We start from the raw sequence: 18,560 nt of genomic DNA, 5'->3' as shown, positions 1-18,560 counted from the left end.
GGCTTATTATAAACATAAAGGTTTGTGCCTTTTATTTCGGAGCTAAATGATCTAAGGTGGGGTAGAAACCCCTAAACAACTCAGGGGGATAAGATTAAATCCAGGCTATTCTGATTTGTATAGTAATAGTGAGGCAAAAACAAAATGGAAAACAAGAAAACAGAAGAAAATAAAACAAACTACACAACAAGAACAAAACTCAAGAGACTCGGAATCTGAGCCTGTCCTGTTTAGTTTTTTATTTTGTTTCATGGTTTGTTTTTATCAATTTGACACAATCCGGAGTCATCTGGGAAAAGGGATCCTAAATTGAGACAATGCCCCCCTCCATTTGATTCAGCCGACAGACAAGTCTGTAGGTTATTTTCCTGACTGATGGTTGATGTGGGTGGGCCCAAGCACACTGTGGGAGGCACCACCCCTGGTCAGGTGGTCCTGGCTGCTATGAGAATGCAGGCTGTGCAAGACATGGGGAGCAAGCCAGTAAGCTGCATCCATCCATTGCTTCTGCATCAGCTCCTGCCTGCAAGTTCCTGCCCCGACTCCACCCTTGGTAGGTAACTACCTTGGATGCTACCTGAGAGCCGTGACATGTTGGTCTCCTGTCTTCCTCTCATCATCTACCCCCTTCCTCTTCATAATTGTCTCCCTCCTTAAGTCTGAGTCTGTAGCTTGAGGCTGACCACACAGGAGGCCTCAGATGACATGGTCTATAACCTGTTCCCCAAGAGAAATGCTGTTTTGTAATAATCCTGGTGGTTGGAATGATCTGTGCCTGGTGGGCATCAGATACCGAGGCTACCTTATTTTGGGTTCCTTGAGATTCTCCACACTTGCCACAATCTTCATCTTTGGAATGAGGAAGGATTGGAGGCTCAGAGGGGTCAAGTGCTTAGCACAAAATTACACCGAGAAAGTGTGATGGAAAACAACCCATCCCCCTACTCCTCCAGCTCACAGCTTTCCAACCTACGTCATACACTGTGCATGCTCAGAGCTAAACAGTCCACAAAACACTTGCACAAAGCAGCTGCACTTGCCTGTGTCCCAGGTTACCTTTGTGTCACCATAATGACAATACCCAACAGAAACCCTTAGGTTTAAGGGGAAAGGATTTATTTTTGGCTCACAGTTGAACTCCACCCTGGTCGCAACGACAGGCTGTGCAGCTCACTCATGGGAGCAGGCGTCTGGTAATGGCTGTTCACATCATGGTGGACTGGGCGGCAGAGAGCCAGACAGGTCGAGAGGCAGGGATAATGGCCCTTCCCTGTGAGCTACCACCTCCAGTTGGGCCCCACTTCCTACAGCATCATAGTTTCCATAAAAACACCACCAGCTGCAGCGAGAACAAGTATCCAAGACCTGAACCAGTGGGGACAGTCCTTGGAGGACAGCTCAGATTCAAACCATACACTATCCCATTTAAAAAACAAAACAAAACACTGGTTGTGTTAAAAAGAAATTTGTGAAATTGACCTTATGACCCTAAACAGTGAGCTTTGGAAAATACCCCAGGCCACTTGTGCCACTTGGTCTTTCTAACACAGGTGTCAGCACATATAACTGCAGGCTAAAACCAACCCTTTGTCTGCATTGTTAAAAGTCTCATTGGAGAAACTCATTAGTCAACATAGCTCCCATAGCCAAGTGGACGAGTTAAATAGTTTTTAAAACAGACAACATGGCTCCCAGACTCAAAGTTTTCCTTTTTGGCACCCTTCAGAACCAGTTTTTAACATATACCCGTTGCTTAAACTTGGAAAGGGCTAGCCTGGATCCTCTGGACCACCCCACTGGCTCCCATCCTCTGCTCCCTTCCATGCTCTTTCCTAATTCTAACAGTTCAGCTGGCAAGTGGCTGGGGGCAGGAGGTGTCCTAGAGATGGGACAAGTCCTTCCCTGGATCCTGACACCTGCTCTGCTCCGCAGGTCTCCTGGGAATGGTCGCACACATGATGTACACACAGGTGTTCCAGGTCACCGTGAGCCTCGGTCCTGAAGACTGGAGACCTCATTCCTGGGACTATGGATGGTCCTTCTGGTAAGTGGCCTTTGACCTTCAGGTACCAGACTCTGAGTTATGCTGGGTACACAACGGGATGTGTCAGGGTCCTGTGGTTTGTGGATGGCAGAAACCCATGCTGCCTAGAACAAGGGTGCTTACTCAGAAGCCAGGATGAGGTGGACAGGGGTGAGGGGTGGAGGGTGGGCATACACAACCAGCTGGGACTCTGGTTTGTTAAAAAAAAAAAAATCCCCTGCCCAATCAGCCTAAGCAAAGAGACTCTGTAACTTCCCCCAAGGCCAGTGTGTCCTCCACAAGCACAGGTGAGGCCACCTGAGGTCCTGAACTTCCCTCTGATGGACACAGATGCCTCTTTTCTAAGTGGTTAAGGCAGCTGGGGAATGGATTGGGAGTTGTGGCTCAGTTGTGGCCAACCTGGAGCCAGGGATGAGTCCCAAGGTGTCCAGTGGCAACTAGGTGGATCCCATGCTGTGTGAGCCCCTGCAGGGTCTGCTTCAGGCACAGCTGGATCCAGTCACAGCTGGATCCGGGAGATCTGGTGATTTCCTCAAAGACCCAGTCTTTCTCTCCCTCTTCCACTGTCTCTCATAGCTTCAGTCTCAAGCAGCTTCCCTCAAAGTGGTGGCAAAGATGGCAGCCAAGCACCGCTTCTGTTACAGCCCCTTACAACCAACGAGCAGCGTGGGAAGATGGGGAATGGGAAGTGGGAGGTGGGGTGGGTCCTTTTCTGACCTTGCTGGCAAAATCTCTCATTGGCTTAGCAAGAGTCAGGTGACTATCCTTAAGCCAATGATTTAAATACTGGGGAAATGCGAAGGACCTGCTGGGCCCTACACGAGTCACGTGGTCCAGAGCATCCTTTCGGTAGGGAGTAGAGAGGGCCACGAGGACTCTGGAGATAACATTGGAGGGCACTGTGGCTCAGGGCAGCTGTTCTCCATGGTGCCGCCGGGGATGCAGCTGTGGTGGCTCAGGTCCCATGAGTTCCAACAGGGCTCAGGGTCAATACTTAGGGAACTCAAGAAACCTGAATGGGGAATACTGCCCTGTTAGCAGAAGGGACCTGAGTCCCAGTGGTCTGGTGCTCAGCTACGATGAGTGACAGGCATTCTAGGCATGGTGCTCCATGCTAAAGCTAAAGAAGTCCACAGACTTCTTAGTCTGCTGCCATCCAGGATTTGACATGACAGTGACTTCCTGTTGCCTAGTGGGAACCAAGGCTCAGAAAGAGTAGAACACTTGCCAACCCAGGTCACACAGCTTTAATGCAGCACTAAGATTTTTTTCTGTACCCCAGGACACTTAGCAGCCCCTGGATCCCATTATAGCACTGGGCTCCCAAGCTGAGTTTGCTGGCTTTGACCCTGGCCCTGTTTCCCTTGGGCCTGGCTCCTTCGCCCACACTGTCTCCCACATAGTACCAGCTTCCTCGGAACTTGTTAAAGCCACCCACCACAGGGCTCAGATTATGGCCAACACAATCGTCCGTGTCACAGAGGCCCAAGGGATAGGTAACCATTTCTCATTCCTTGGGCAAAGGAAACCAAGGCCAAAGGAGGCCATCTCTTTTGCTTAATGAATGTGAAGCCAGTTGTCACAGTTCTGGTCTAAACCTCCTTGGCTCACTCCAGGCAGGGTATAAGAGACCAGGTTTGAGGCAGGAAGCCCCAGCCTCCAGCTTCAGGAATCACCAGGCTGAGCCCCCGGAACATTGAGCGTTCAAGGCTGCTGAGCATTCTCTGGAGGACACCTGTGCTACATTTGAAGATCCCCATGGTTAGGTGTGTGGTGAACCCCAGTCTTAATGCATTTTGAGCCGCCCAGCAGGCAGAGTTGAGGGTGGCCAACAGTGAGACATTAGGTCAGGTTCAAGGCTGACCCTAACCCCTGCTAGATGTGGATGCTGGCCAAGTTCCTTACCCCTGTGTGTCTCAGTGTTGTCGGCTGTAAAAGGGAGACGGCCATTTCTGCCTCATGGGGCTCTGGAGCGGCAGCCCCTTAGCTCTGTTGGTGGGTAGCATACCATTCAAGCATCTGCTGGGTCCAAGGAAAACTGCACATCACCTCCTATGGCTTTGCAGGCTACCTAGGCTCAGCAGGTTGGTCCTAGCTTGGAGACTTCCATAACAATCTGGTTCACATTACTGAGAGGTGACTAAGGTGACCTTAGACGATAGCTCAGCACAATGCTGGCTAACATCGGTTGGTGGCCGGGGCAGCTTCTTGTGCCTGGCGGCTGGTACCCAGGGTCAGCATCCCATGATCAAACATTTCAGGACACCCAGGTGGAAGCTGCAGGCTTGGTGTGTGAGGTCCTGTGTCACTCTGCTGCACTCTGTGGGTGAAGGGCAGGTGCAGGAGCTGCGGCCCCTGGTAGAGGCTCTCATAGACAGAAGTGAAGAAGCGAGACTTGCTTTGGGGTCACCCGGGCTGACTGAGGTAGTCACTCAGGCTGACGGATTTCCTCTGTGTGTGTGTGTGTGTGTGTGTGTGTGTGTGTGTGTGACCAGCTTATAGTAGCCAAACAAGGCAGATGCTCTGTGAACAACAGTGGGCATGAAGGGAACCTCAGCCACTGCACTCAGTGCCACATGACCCAGATATCCAACTGGATACTCCAGGATGCTGTTCTCTTAGGCTGTCTCAGCCTTCCCTAGTCTACCCAGAACATGCCAGGCAAGACGATGGTGGGCATCCAACTGGGATGAGTGGATCCAGCCTGGGTGGAGTAAAAGGTGAGTGAGCCAACAGCTCCACTCCTGGGTCAGAAAGAGAGTGTGGAATGCGGTTCCCCAAGCAGCCCCACAGCTACCCTCAGAGGCTGCCTGAAGCCCCAGCCTGTGGTGGGTTTCCTGGGCCTGAACCTACACTGATCGTTTGCTCATCTCTGCAGAGTGTGGACTGTGGCATGACACTGTAGGCTCCCAGCTTGTGGCTTGTGAGAAGACTTGCCTGGCCTGTGCCTAACTAGCTGCGTTGGCTTGACAGTGCAGCTCAGGCAGGACTAAAAGTGACTGTCCTCTGCCCTCCAGCTCTCCCCAGTCTCTGCCATGACCCACTGCCTCCTCACCTGTCTGGCCCTCCTGGGAGGGTCAAAAGAGCACAGATGCAGTCCTGAATAAACTTTTTTTTTCTGTTTTGCTCTTGATCAAAATGCAGGGGAAAGAGAGCCTTCCTGATTTAGTACACACATGGACTCCCACCCTTACAATCTCTCTGCAGATTGTAAGTCAGAGCAGCCAGCCCTAGTGACATGTTCCTGGAAGCATTTGGGAGGTGGTGTCAGGAAGATTATAAATTTGAAGCTAGCCTGGGCTACATGTGCGACCCTGTCTCAAACACACACACACACACACACACACACACACACACACACACACACCTGGAAGGCCCAGAAAGGCTAAATACTTCAGCCCAGGCCACACAGGAAAAGAGTGAGCTGGGTCCCTGGAAAGTTTGTCTCCTGGCCTGGCCAGGAGTGACCCTCTACACTGAGCCCCTTGTCCTGTGGACTAAGGGAGCCTTCCTGTTGTCCCTCCTTCCTTTCCCATCTCCCTGACCCTCTGGGAGCTGGGACCCATGGGCTGCTTTCTTGTTGAGGATCACTGGACACCCATTCTGCAGTCTGGTCCCAAGCAGGCTCCTCTGTTTCAGCACTCGAGGATTTCCTGAGGATCCCCACTGTGGAGATTTTGCTGGGCTGGCTGGTGTTCTGCCCAGAGGCTGTGCGGTCAGCAGAAACTCTGGCCTTCTTTTCTGTAAGATCAAGTCAGCAAAAGGGCTGGGGCCCACAGGTGTCCTGATGGTCATACCTGGGAGACCCCTAGAGCCTGTGATCATTTTGCTCCTAATGCTCTTGAGCTCAGAGGGTGGCCTGGGGTAGTGCCCTGTCCCTAACAGTGATCCTGTGTCCTCAGTCTAAAGGTGTCTGTTAGAGGCCTTCCCCAGTGCTTTGTTGTTATCTGTGTGGGGCCTTGATGGCAGACCAGTGCCTCCAGATCTGCTCTCCAGCAGCCTCTGCACCTCTGCATTGCCTCTGCGACTCCTGGGAATAAAGGAGGTGGATAGCCACACTCTCCCGTCACACCACCTTCACTCTTGTCCCCAAGTGTCCACTGTGCTCTTAGCTGTGAAACCAGGCCAGCCACCCCCATACTTCCCTGCAGCAGCTCAGCAGTGTGAATAGCAGACACCAGAAGTTTCCAGTCCCAGAGGCTCCAAGCTGTGTCCTGTGCAGGGTTGGTGGGGTGCTGCCAAGGAAACAGTGTGTTTATTATCTGCTTTTAATCTGTTTTCATTTTCTCTGTGTTAGCTCATTTGCGTATTCATTCCACAGTTGTTTATTGAATACCTGCTGTGTGCCAAGCCTTGTTCTAGATGCCATGGCATAGCAGTGAAGCATTTGGGTCTGTGAGGGGAAGAGTAACCACAAACAAAGCAGGGCTGCAACATCTAGGAAGTTAGGGTGGACATGTCTCCCAATGCATGAACTCTTCATGGCTGAGTTCTTGAGTAGGCCATTGTAAACAGAGTTGGGCGATTCTGGAAGTTGGAGAGAAGCTAGGAGACTGGATGTTCCCATGCTAGAGTTGTAGCTGATGGCATGGACGACACAGACAGAATGACAGCCAAGGATCAGGAAGGGTCCCAGTCCTGGTCATTTCTGTCACCAAGATAAGCAAAAAGAACTCAAGGGAAAAGGGTTTATTTCAGCTCACAGCTCAGATGCCTGGTCCATCCTGGGAGGTTGAGGTAGCAGGTGTAGTAAGCAACTGCTCACATCATGCCCACAGTCAGGAAGAAGAGAGCAATGAATGCTTGCTCAGCCCACTCTCTGTTCCATGCTGTCCAGGACTCAAGCCTAGGGAATGGTGCCACCAGGATACAAGCCTAGGGAATGGTGCCACCACTTTTAGTCTGGGTCTTCCCCCCACTATGGTGATATAATCAGCATAGTTCCTCACAGGCACACCCAGGAACTGAACAATGCCTCACAGGTGTACCTAGATACTTGTTTGCTAGGTGATTCCAGGACTCGTCAGGTTGACACTGATACTACCTCATCAGCTGTTAGTGGAGATTAAAACTTTAAGGCAAATTTTCCCTGTTCCAGGAAATCCCTGTGGTTCTCCACCCTCGGCAGCACAGATGAAGCTGAGATGTTACCTTAGCAGACCTTTGCTGTGTGGTACCAGAACGGGGAGCCCCACATCTAGATCAGTAGCAATCCCTCCCACTCAGTACAGTGAAGACCATATGGGACACAGGAAGTTGGGACTCTTCCAGATATAACAAACACCCCATGCACCCACCTCGGAGGCACCAGTGGGGAGCCAGGGATTTTGCCAGCTTAGCCAATGGGGATGAAACCACTGTCTGCACAGAATCACGGAAGGCAGTGAGGAACAGGATGACATACCCCGCTCCTCTCTGCCAGGATGTGTCCGGAGAGGTATGCTGGGAAGCCAGAGCCAGCGTCTGCCCAGAGAAAGTCAGGAATCCTTACCACCCCGAGTGGTGCCTAGTGGGAAACTGGGACTCTTATGCTTGCTTTCTAGTTATCAGATGGGGTTCTCATTTTTCTTGCCAGAATGTGGTCAAAGGAAGCCAGCTGAAGCCGAAGCTTCAAGACCCAGGATCTCTGTAGCAATGTCCAAAATGAGCCAGACTACAGTGGCTCATCCCTGTAATCCCAGAATTTGGGGAGGCAGACTCATGGGTTAAAAAATAATAGAAAGAAAAGGAAGCCATATAAAGTGTGTCTTCTGGTCACAGTGAAACCAAACAAAGAAAATCAGGAAACAGTTTGCAAACTAAAGAACAAACTTCTCAACAGTGCCTAAGCCACAAAAGGGACCTCAAGGAAAACTTTAAAATACATTAAATGAAAAAAGCTAAAATACAACTCAAAAATCTGTGGAGCTAAAGTAGCACCGAGAGGGAAAAGAACAACGCTGGATGATTAGATGATTCCTTATCAAAGAGAGAAAGACTGGGACTGGAGGGGCAGCTCAGTGCCTAAGGGTGCTTGTCGCTCAGTCACGAGGACCATATATATATGGGGTAGAGATAGTAAGATCACTGGGGCTTCCAACCTAGCCATGAAAATACAAGCCACATGTTTAGGGGAGAGACCCTGTAACAAAGGAACAGGCAAAGAGTGAGAGAGGGGAATACTTGATGCCTTCTGTCCTCTGTCTACACACTCATATACATGAGCCACTGCACACAAGTGTGCATGCAGTCATACACACTAACACAGGTACACACAAGAATGAACAAATGAACACATCTTTTTAAAAGGAGGGAAAATGTTTTAAACCAGTAATGAAGGTTTGTGCTCCAAGATAGTAGAAAAAAAGGTTTAAAAGAACTCCAAAGATAAACAAAAGAAAGATAAGAGCAGAAATCAGCAAAATTGAAAATGAACAACAGTATAAAAAAAGAAAAAGAACCAGAGAAAAAATCAATGAAGCAAAAAATCTGCTTTTTAAAAAACATGACAAATAAAATTGACAGACCCTAGCTTTTTCAAAACTAAAATGAGGTACGGCCGTGACAGACCCCGAGGACATCAAAAGCATAGCAAGGACATAATACAAACGGCTCGGGACACGTGCACTTGACAATTGGATGGAACGGAGCGGAGCAGTTCTTCTGAAAGCACAGATGGGTACTTCTCACCCAGCAAGAAATAAGTCGTTTGAATATTCCAGTAACTACTAAGAACACTGAAAAAATAGTTTTTAAATGTTCAAAAAGAAATTTCCAAGCCCACATGATCTTACTGGTACATCTTGCCAAATATTTAAATAAGAATTAATACCTATTATCTGTCAGATAATAGAAGATGAGAGAACATTTAGCAATTTATTTTATGAGGTTAGTGTTATTCTGATACTAAAACCAGACAACGAAAGTGCAGAGAGAGAGAGAGAGAGTTAGACTAATAGTTATCGTGAATATGGTTTCAAAAATCCTTCATTCACCAAAGAATGGCAGAAAGGAGTCTAGAATATATGTAAGCCACGTTGAAGAAAGTTACCCAGCAATGAAGACTTGAAATCTACTCAGAGCCATCAACCACATCAGCAGCCAAAAAAAAAAAAAAAAAAAAAAAAGGAATGTCACATGATTATATCAACATGCACATGAGCTAGTTCCTGTTCTAAATAATTCTCCCAGAAAGTAAAGATGAATGGGAATTCAGCTTGATAACAAGTGCTGATAAATGTCTGTAGATAGCATTGAAATAAAGTTGAGGGACATCTCTGTGATACTGAGAACACCACTGGAAGTCCTGGCTAGCACAATTAGGTATAAAAGGCAATAAACACCATACAGATCAGAAAAGGAACAAACCACGGCCATGTACAGATAATGATTGTGCAGAAATACCCAAGGAACGTACCAAACATTCTACAGACTGGACCAGTGAGTTCAGCACAGCCATGAGAGGAAAACAGAGAGTCGGTTTTATTTCTATAAGCTTACAATGAAAATTTGGACAAAAACTTAAAATATAATTATATTTCTACTAGAAAAGTTAAATGCATAGCCTTTAGGCTAATAAAGCATTTCTAGAACTCATATGCTAATAACTGAAAAACTCCAATAAAAGAAATCACTGGTCTTGATAGTAGACCATGTTCGTGGATCAAAACCCTCGACATGAGGTCCATAGCAGTTCTCAAAGTAGAACACAGGTTAAATATGATTCTCATCAAAACTTCAACAAGACTTATACAAAATTTCAAAATGCAGATGGACATAGCATTTGAAATGTAAATGAAGAAAATATCTAATAAAAACTTTTTAAAACTGCAGATGGACACGCAAAAGAAACAGAAGAGCTAAAAAAAAAATGTTTAAAGAAGGAGAAGTAGGGTGACTCAGTCTACCCAATTTCAAGACCTATTAGAGCTACAGTAACCCAGACTGATATTAGTGTGTGTGTGTGTGTGTGTGTGTGTGTGTGTGTGTGTGTGTGTCTCCGGGTGTGTGGGGAGGTAGACACATCCATCAATGGGACAGAACACAGGAATCCAAGAGCAGACTCAAACAAATGCCTGCTTTTTGACAAATGCCGCTATTTTTGGCAAACGAGATCGTCAGTTCAGTGGAATGAGAGCAATGTTCTCCACAAATGGTGCTGAAGCTATTGTATACCCATAACAGAAAACCAACATTCACTTAAATTCTGCATTAAAACAGGTCACAGGCCTAAGCATAAGATGTAACATTATAAAAGTTTTAGAAAAATACAGGAGGAAAGCCTTTGGGAACGAAGGCTTAGCAGACGTTTTCTTCGATTTCACTTCAGAAGCATAAAAGGAAAAAAAAATCAATCAATCGGAAAGCCTATTAAGAGGCTGGCAAGACATGCTATAACTATGAGTGTCTTTAATCCACACATCTGACAAAGGGCTAACATCTGACGTGGGGTTTTGAAAGAGAGATTCCCCCCCCCCCCGGCTCTCGTAATTTGAACACTTGGTCCCCAGTGGTGGAGCTGTTTGGGGCTTATGCGGTACAGCCTCGCTAGAGGCTCCATCACTGGCTTTGAGGTTAGTTATCTCCACCCCACTTCCAGGTCCCCTCTCTGTTCTGTGCTTATAGTTGAGGGTGTGAGCTCTCAGCCCTCTAGGCCTGCTGCTTGCTGCCATGCCTCCACTCTGCCATGACAGACTCAACCCTCTGGAACCTAAGCCCAAATAAGCTCTTCCTTAAGTTGCCTTTGGTCATGGTGTCTTACCACAGTCACAAAATAGGATCTAATCCACCCAGGGCATCCAAGGAAGTGAACTCTGAAAACTACGAGGACGGCAAGAACAACAAAACCCCCCATTAATAAGTGAACTCTGGAGCAGGGATACAGAGCGTGCAAACAAGCAGACGGAAAGTTCAACACCTTTAGCCATTAGGAAATGCATTTAAAGCTACTATGAGCTAGGACTGTGTGTCTCTTAGACCAGCTAAAATAACACATACTGACCCAATTGAATGCTGGTGGGCTGTGGAGACACACACATCTCTGCACCAAAGAAGAAAACTATTGATGGATAGAATTTGAGTCACTCTCCAGAGAACTGCTAAGTGAAAACAGCCGGCCGGGGCATACAGGTCGTATGATTCCACCTATATTAAATACTGGAAATGTCAAGATTCTAGAAATGAAGAACAGACTAGTGGTTGCCAAGGACCAGAGGAGGTCAGGAAAGAAGTGGATGTGGCTATAAAATGGCAAGAGAAGGGGTCCACTGTGCACTGCAGTTTGATTATGAGTAGTGAGAACCTTGGTCCTGATACTGCACCATAATTGCACTCATTTTGTAATGTGTTGTAATTGCCGGAAACTGGCTAAAGATGGTACGACTCCTCCCATATCTCTATGAGCATATAAGAGCTTCATTTGAATCTATAAGTATCTCACTTTTTAAATTAATTTAAAATCAAAGAATTACTAAAGGGGGGGAAGGTTCCAAGAAGATTGTAGGGTGTGGTGAGGACTGAGGCTTCGTAGAGATGGTGAGAGCGGGGACTGAGGAGTGACACTGGAGGTGAGGAGTACACAGCTGGGCTGGAGGCCTGGGGAAATCTTGGATAGGAGGGAGGACTGAGTGGGGCAGGGGCTTTGGTGTTTTGAGAACAAAGAGGGTGGTTGGTGGCTGGAATGTGCAACACTAGGCTAGCCCAGGGAACACTCTCTTTGAATTAATGTCCTACAAGAACAGCAGATGGTGTGTGGACATGGCCTACAGGTCAGCTGCCTTTGTGTCTGCCCAACAATTTCTGTCTGCCTCTGCTCTATCCCTGAAGCCTCTGTTCCCTCTCTATATCCTGGGCTCCATCCCTATAGCCTAGACTCCATCCCTACAGCCTTGACTCCATCCCTACAGCCTTGTCTCCATCCCTACAGCCTGGGCTCCATCCCTAGAGCCTAGGCTCCATCCCTACAGCCTTGACTCCATCCCTACAGCCTTGTCTCTATCCCTACACCCTAGGCTCCATCCCTATAGACTTGGCTCAATCTCTACTACCTGAGTCTATCCCTACAGCCTTGTCTCCATCCCTACAGCCTGGGCTCCATCCCTAGAGCCTAGGCTCCATCCCTACAGCCTTGTCTCCATCCCTACAGCCTGGGCTCCATCCCTACAGCCTAGGCTCCATCCCTATAGCCTTGGCTCCATCCTTACAGCTTAGGCTCCATCCCTATAGCCTCGGCTCCATCCCTATAGGTTTGGATCCTCTCTGTCTTAGTTAAGCTTCAATTGCTCTGATGAAACACTATAACCAAGAGCAAACTGGGATGAAAGAGCTGATTTCATCCTATACTTCCAGGTAGCAGCTCATCACTAAGAGAAACCAAGACAGGAACTCAAGCAGGACTGGAATTGGAGGCAGGAACTAAAGAAGAAGTCATGGTGGAGTGCTACTCACTGGCTCACTCCTTATGGATTGCTCATCCTGCTTTCTTATACCATCCACAACCTGCCCAGGGGTGGTCTGCCACACCAATCAATAATTAAGAAAATGCACCCACAGGCTTGTGGTGACAATCTTATAGAGGCATGTTCTCAAGTGTGGTTCCTTCTTCTTAGATAACTTGTAACTGTTGTCTAGTTAACAGAAACTAGCCAGGATAATACCTATGATCTGGGCTACCGACTGGGCTTCATCCTTTTCAGCCCCTTGCTTTGCTTGGATCTCTGCCTGCAGATTTTCTGCTTCAGCCTCTGGTTGGAACCATGCAGAGTGTGAGTGAAGGTTTATTAAAGTTAATATTTCTGACTGTAAGAACTAAAAATTCACCCTAAAATGAACTTATGTGAAAGGAGGTGTTTCTATAGCTAAGTAAACAAGAATTTTTGTCACCTGTGTCAGAAAACCAATAAGAAATGGCTAATGAGGGAAAAACTTCCAAAGAAAAGGATTGGGTTCCCAAGAGGGACAGGTTCAAGGACAACGGAGGCAGCTCCTTACTGCCTCTGCTTTCTCCTGGGTCAGTTTAAGTCTCAGGTTGGGAGGTCCCCAGCAGTTACAGATAGACAGCTCTCTCAATAACCCAGGAGAGAGATGGGCTCTTCTTCTCTACAGCTTTAGAGATGGTGCCTCCATGTCCAGACCTAGACCATGGGCCCATCCCTAAAGGCTGAGGCAACAGAAAGCAGCACTTGGATTGCCCAGGCCTAGTCGGATGCTCACCCCTAGAGACTAAAGGCAGGCCAGGTCCTCACAAGCTATGGCCCTGAGAGGATGGAAGTACCATTACCAGAGGCAGGAATAGATACTGGGCAGGTTAAACTAACACTGCAGAATTCTCCAAACAAGCTCACTTCTTCATTCTCCCACCTCAGGTTGTGAGTTTTTGTCAGAAGGCATCACTGACTTAGCAACTTAGCTGGCATCTTAGCTCCATTGCTCAGGAGAGAGCACTTGATTAGATCAGCTTCAGCCACAGCCCTGGTGCAGTCATGCCCCCCCAGCCCCCGTGTGTGTGTGTGTGTGTGTGTGTGTGTGTGTGTGTGAGTGACACACACTGGACAATTTAATGGGTCTGGAAATCCTCAGAGAGGCTGACACCTTAAAAATGTCTATTATAGACACTCCAGGCTTCTAGAAAATCTAAATTAGCTTCAACAGATGTGAGGAACCTATTAGTGGGTTAGGCATGGCCGGAAATAGGTGATTATTGGAGACCCATTTGAGAAAGGCTGAATCCACAGGCCTTTCCTTTCCTCTCCTTCTGGAGTTCACTCAGGCTGTTGTCAAGAGGGAGGCAGGGCTGCCCTGAAGCAGGGATTAGGGATGATGGTATTCAGAGACCACAGGTGAGCTGTTGGCAGGTAACAACCTGGAACTCTCAGGTACTGTGGTGCTGGCAGAGCAGACACGAGCGCATAAACTGAGATCAGAAGGGATTCATCCGCCTGGAGGAAATCAGGCCAGTGGGACTGAAGCCAGGTGGGGTCCCCACTCCTGGCACTAAGTGTAAGTATACAATCCAGATCAGAAGAATCAGGCAGGATACCATTTCTAGAACTGAGTCTGGTTTGGGGGTGAGTTCAGTGCACTCATCTGGTAGGGCAGCCAAGCAGTCCAGCTACAGGAGGTACAGGCAGAGAGACAGTGGGTAGACAGCCAAGAGGGACATCAGGGCTTCATCTCCCAGTGGGAGTGCCTATATCCTGAATCACAAAGAAGCAGGAGTAAGAACACCTTGCCAGGTAGTGACAGTAATGACAGCGAGCCTCTCCTGAGTGCCTCCACATGCTGGACCAAGGCTGGTTGGTATATTCAAGAGCCATCTGCCTTAATTCCATTCACAAGACTGGATGTGAGGAGCACGAGGCACGGAGGTCAAAGGTATTTTCCAGGGGTATCTGGGAGCAAAGGTGACTGTAACCCTCATGCCCAACATGCCTGCCTCCTCCAGAGTCAACTTCAGCATCCTTAGGCATCCCCACTCTAGCATCCCTGCCTCCCACCGTGTGCTCATGGACTCTGTGACCTCATGCCTCCGTAGCTTTGCATGTGCTGTTCTCTTCTCCCAGGATGTCCTCTGGCCAGGACTTCATCTTCCCAGGACCAGTGTTGTTATCACTGCATCCTGGGTAACTGTTCCCTATTCTCTCTCACCCTGCTCTCACAGTAATGGCTAAGTAGATGTGTCTTTGTCACAATGTGAAGACCACTGTCATTCTTCCAGATCAACATGGAGTGGGAACCAAGTCTTAGGGCTTGTAGCTATGCTAAGTAGACAAATAGTGTGTGGATGAGGCTCCTTGTCCATGCCCACCCTCACTGTGGTCTCTCTCTCTCTCTCTCTCTCTCTCTCTCTCTGTCTGTCTCTCGACAGCTTGGCCTGGGGTTCATTTACCTGCTGCATGGCGGCGTCCGTCACTACACTCAACTCCTATACCAAGACAGTCATTGAGTTCCGGCACAAGCGCAAGGTCTTTGAGCAAGGATACCGGGAGGAGCCGACATTCCTAGATCCTGAGGCCATCAAATACTTCCGGGAGAGGTCAGTGAACAACACATGGTCCCCTCTGGCCAGTACTAGGAGTTTAAAGACCAAGGCCTAACCTCAGGAATCCAAAGCTCTTATTCAAGACTGGACCAAACGGTCTGATTGAGGTGATCTTGGAAGTGGGACAAACTGGGTAAGATAGAGTATGGACTTTTGGATTTCTGGGACATCAAATGTTTTGTGGGCATAAGATTGCTCAGGAATTATATGACCCGATTATGGAAAGCTCAAAAAGGAACAACATGTGAGTGGTACCCATCATCCCCAGGTTACTTCAACGGCAAGCAGAAGGAGGTTGAACGGTGCTGTGAGAAGGGATCCAGCAGTAGGAGTGGTGGTGGTCACCAGGAGTTGGTGACTTCTCAAGGTCAGGGACAACACCTAATCACTTGTGTCTTCAGAAGTGATCTGGGAATAATGTAGGTGGCAACAAATGGTTCATGGGTGGCTAGATAGATAAGTGGGTACATTGATGGATGGATGGATGGATGGATGGATGGATGGATGGATGGATGGATGAGTGGATGAGTGGATAGATGGATGGATTAGTGAATGGGTGGGTGGGCGGATAGATGAATGTGTGGGTGGGTGAGTGGGTAGATGAATGGATGGATGGATGGATGGATAGATGGATGGATGGATGAAAGATAAGTGCTTTTATGTATAGATAGGCAGTTGAAAGATTAGATATGGATAAGTAGGTGAATGAGTGGATGACTGGGTAGCAGATGGATAGATGGATGAGTATATGAGATACATGAATGGGTAGGTAGATAAGGGAATTGGTAGATGAGTAGATGAATGGATATATAGGTAAGGGTTGCTGAGATACACAGATGAATGGGAGGATGGATAGCTGGGTAGGTAAGTCATTGAATGAATATGGATAATTGAGTGATTGAATTAGTAAGTGATTGGGTGGGTGGATGGATAGGTAGGTAGGTGGGTAAGTAGAAAGGTAAATGGGTAGATGAGTCAGATGGATTTATTCATGGGGGGAGGAATACATGGCAGGATAGGCAGGCAGATGGTAGAGGATGAATTAGGCCTCCCCCTGCCCAGCCTCAATTCAGTGGTTCTAAGCCCATCTTGTTCTTTCCTCTTATTTCCTAAGTCATTATTTCTAAAGTCATTCCTGTAGGCTGGCTACAATCTAATGCCACCCTGCCCAGCTTTGGCTGCTGGAATCTCTTCTGGGCCATGGGAGGTGCTGTTCTCACTACTGCATGCTAGGAAGTGACCTTGCCCAGTCAGGGCCAGTGCTTCCTTCAGAACTCTGTCTACCTCCTAGGCCAGAGGTATCTGATGACAGCAGAAGTTCGGACAGAGGTGTCTCACATTCTGCCCATACAGAGACCATCCTGCCTGAGTGGGATGTAGGAGTCTGTAGGAGTCTAAGAATTGCTAACGTGGGCCTGGGGTCTCCACTCCCAGTGTTACCCCTGGATGCTTCTGTTTCCTCCCAGTGCCAGGAATGGAACCCAAGGTCGCGTGTATGCTAATACTATTCTCCCAGTGAGCTTCACCCATGCCACTTTCCATTAAGTGGAATCCCAGACATCCTTCCAGCTATGGCTGTCTCACATAGCTGTACCGGGTCCTGTGTCTGGGCACCTAACAGCATGCATGAATATGCTACTGGGCTTCCTTTGATAGATGAGAAAGATGAGACTCAGAGATGCAAAGATCCTTATTTAAAACTGTACAGTAAGGATGAGATGGGCTGAAGTCTGTGCAGTTCAGACTCTGAGCCTATTCGGAGCTGGCCATGTCCCCAAGAATCAGAGCATTTGATAAGAGGAAGCAGACTCAGCATCAAACTCAGGGATCTGCTTGTGTCCACATAGGCATCCTGAAACTATGGGCATATTTGCCCAGTGTTCACAGTGTATGTGGGGGTGCCAGGGGCGCTTACTACAGATGTGGGGGGCTCTGATTCAGGAGTCAGCCTTCTCAAGGGCATGGTGCTTTCTAGAATGTCCAGGGTGTTGGATGCTGTCAGCAGTGGTGGAAGGAGGCCCGGGCTTCCTACTCACAGGAGTAACTACACTGAGTTTGCTCTCCGTGGAAGCTAAGCCCTGAGTGGGAGCCTGCCATGAGCACTCCTTTCCTGATCCTTGCCTCCTTCCCTGTCCTCTTTCTTCTCTCCTGTGTTTCTTGAAGCCACCTTCCCGATACACCCTGTCCCCTGTCCTTGGGTGTGGGGAGAGGGGGCTGAGGAAGAGGTAAATGCAATACTCCCAGTGGGTGTGGCTGAGCAGCCCCAGGAGCATACCCTCGGGGTATGTGGAGGAGTAAAGGGAAGAAGACTGGGCCAGCGAGTTCTTTAGACCGACCTTTTATGCCAGCCACATGGAGTGGGGGATGGGTTCCTGCATGATTATTCCAGACCTTTCTCTGACTTGCTCTTTCCTCTGCCTCCTCCCTTCCACCACAGGTGCTCCAAGACTGCCCTATTCCGGGGTTTTGCATCTGTGGTACTCCCACTGGGATACACATCAGTTCACCCCTCTTCCTGGTCACTTTTCTGCATGTATGCCTTGCATACTTAATGCTGGAGTTAGTGTCACCTGGTCTCCAGGGTTGTGCCAGAAATTGAGTGGGAACTCATGAGGTACTTTCCTGGCGACCAAGGATTATTTTCCTGGTCATCTTTGATGCTTGGATACTGCCTCCCTTTTGCCTGGCATTTCACTCCAGTCTCCTTATCTGCAGACAGTGTCCTGGCAGAGAGGAGGCCATTCATTCCCAGTATGCTCAAGAGCTTGTCCCTGCTCAGCATCAGTAGCCAGGACTGGAGGTGGGCAGCCCTCAGTACCTAAAGCTGTGGTGAATAGCCTGAAGCCCCCGGTGCCCCATTAACACCACAACTGTGTGTTATACTTCCATGGGATCCAACTAGGGAAATTGCACGCTGCGCTGCGAAGGGAGCAGCTCAGACCGTGCATCCCACCCTGGCAAGCAGCTTCTCATCAAGCCCCAGTTCCTGACGCCCTGGACCGCTCAGGCTCGTGATGAGTGCTTCCCGGCATACGTGCGGAATATCACTTTGCACATTCATAACTTAACATTATGCAGAGGTTCATCAAATTTGATTTCCCTTCCCTCCGAGGAGAATGTTTCAGCCCTGCTGCTCTGTTCTATTTTCTTCCTCCCCCCCTCCCCCGCCCCCCTTGCTCTTTGCCTACAAGCAGCATTGCGCATGTGGCTTTGTTGCATGGCTTTTTGCAGGGCAGCTGAGAGACACTCAGGAGAGCCGCTGGGAAGCAGAGGGTGCTGTGGTCTGACCTGGCTCTTCGCTGCTGTGTGACTTGGCTCTAGGCAGCAAACAACTCTGGGCCTGTGTCTTCTGCACATAAAGAGAGTCCAGGTCCCTTGGCATTTGGAAATGCTGACATTTTGTTCCCCTGTGGTGTATTGGGCTCAGGGCCCCGAATTCGAAGGGAGAGAGAGAGAGAGAGAGAGAGAGAGAGAGAGAGAGAGAGAGAGAGAGAGAGA

General features: G+C 48.5%; 1 protein-coding gene across 2 annotated transcripts in view; it reads left to right on the top strand.

The window, feature by feature from the left end:
- Gsg1l (GSG1 like) overlaps window positions 1-18,560 on the top strand; it is a 200,110-nt gene that overhangs the window by 159,147 nt on the left and 22,403 nt on the right. For both annotated transcript variants that reach the window (XM_021168971.2, XM_029479143.1), the window contains exons 4-5: window positions 1,933-2,044; window positions 14,889-15,056. In XM_021168971.2, the coding sequence (XP_021024630.1) occupies window positions 1,933-2,044; window positions 14,889-15,056 (280 nt within the window). The remainder of the gene's footprint in view (window positions 1-1,932; window positions 2,045-14,888; window positions 15,057-18,560) is intronic.

The sequence above is a fragment of the Mus caroli genome, chromosome 7, assembly GCF_900094665.2.
Source record: "Mus caroli chromosome 7, CAROLI_EIJ_v1.1, whole genome shotgun sequence".
In the NCBI taxonomy this organism is placed as follows: domain Eukaryota; kingdom Metazoa; phylum Chordata; class Mammalia; order Rodentia; family Muridae; genus Mus; species Mus caroli.
Note: the sequence above shows the minus strand (reverse complement) of the source record. Positions and strands in the feature narration are given on the sequence as shown.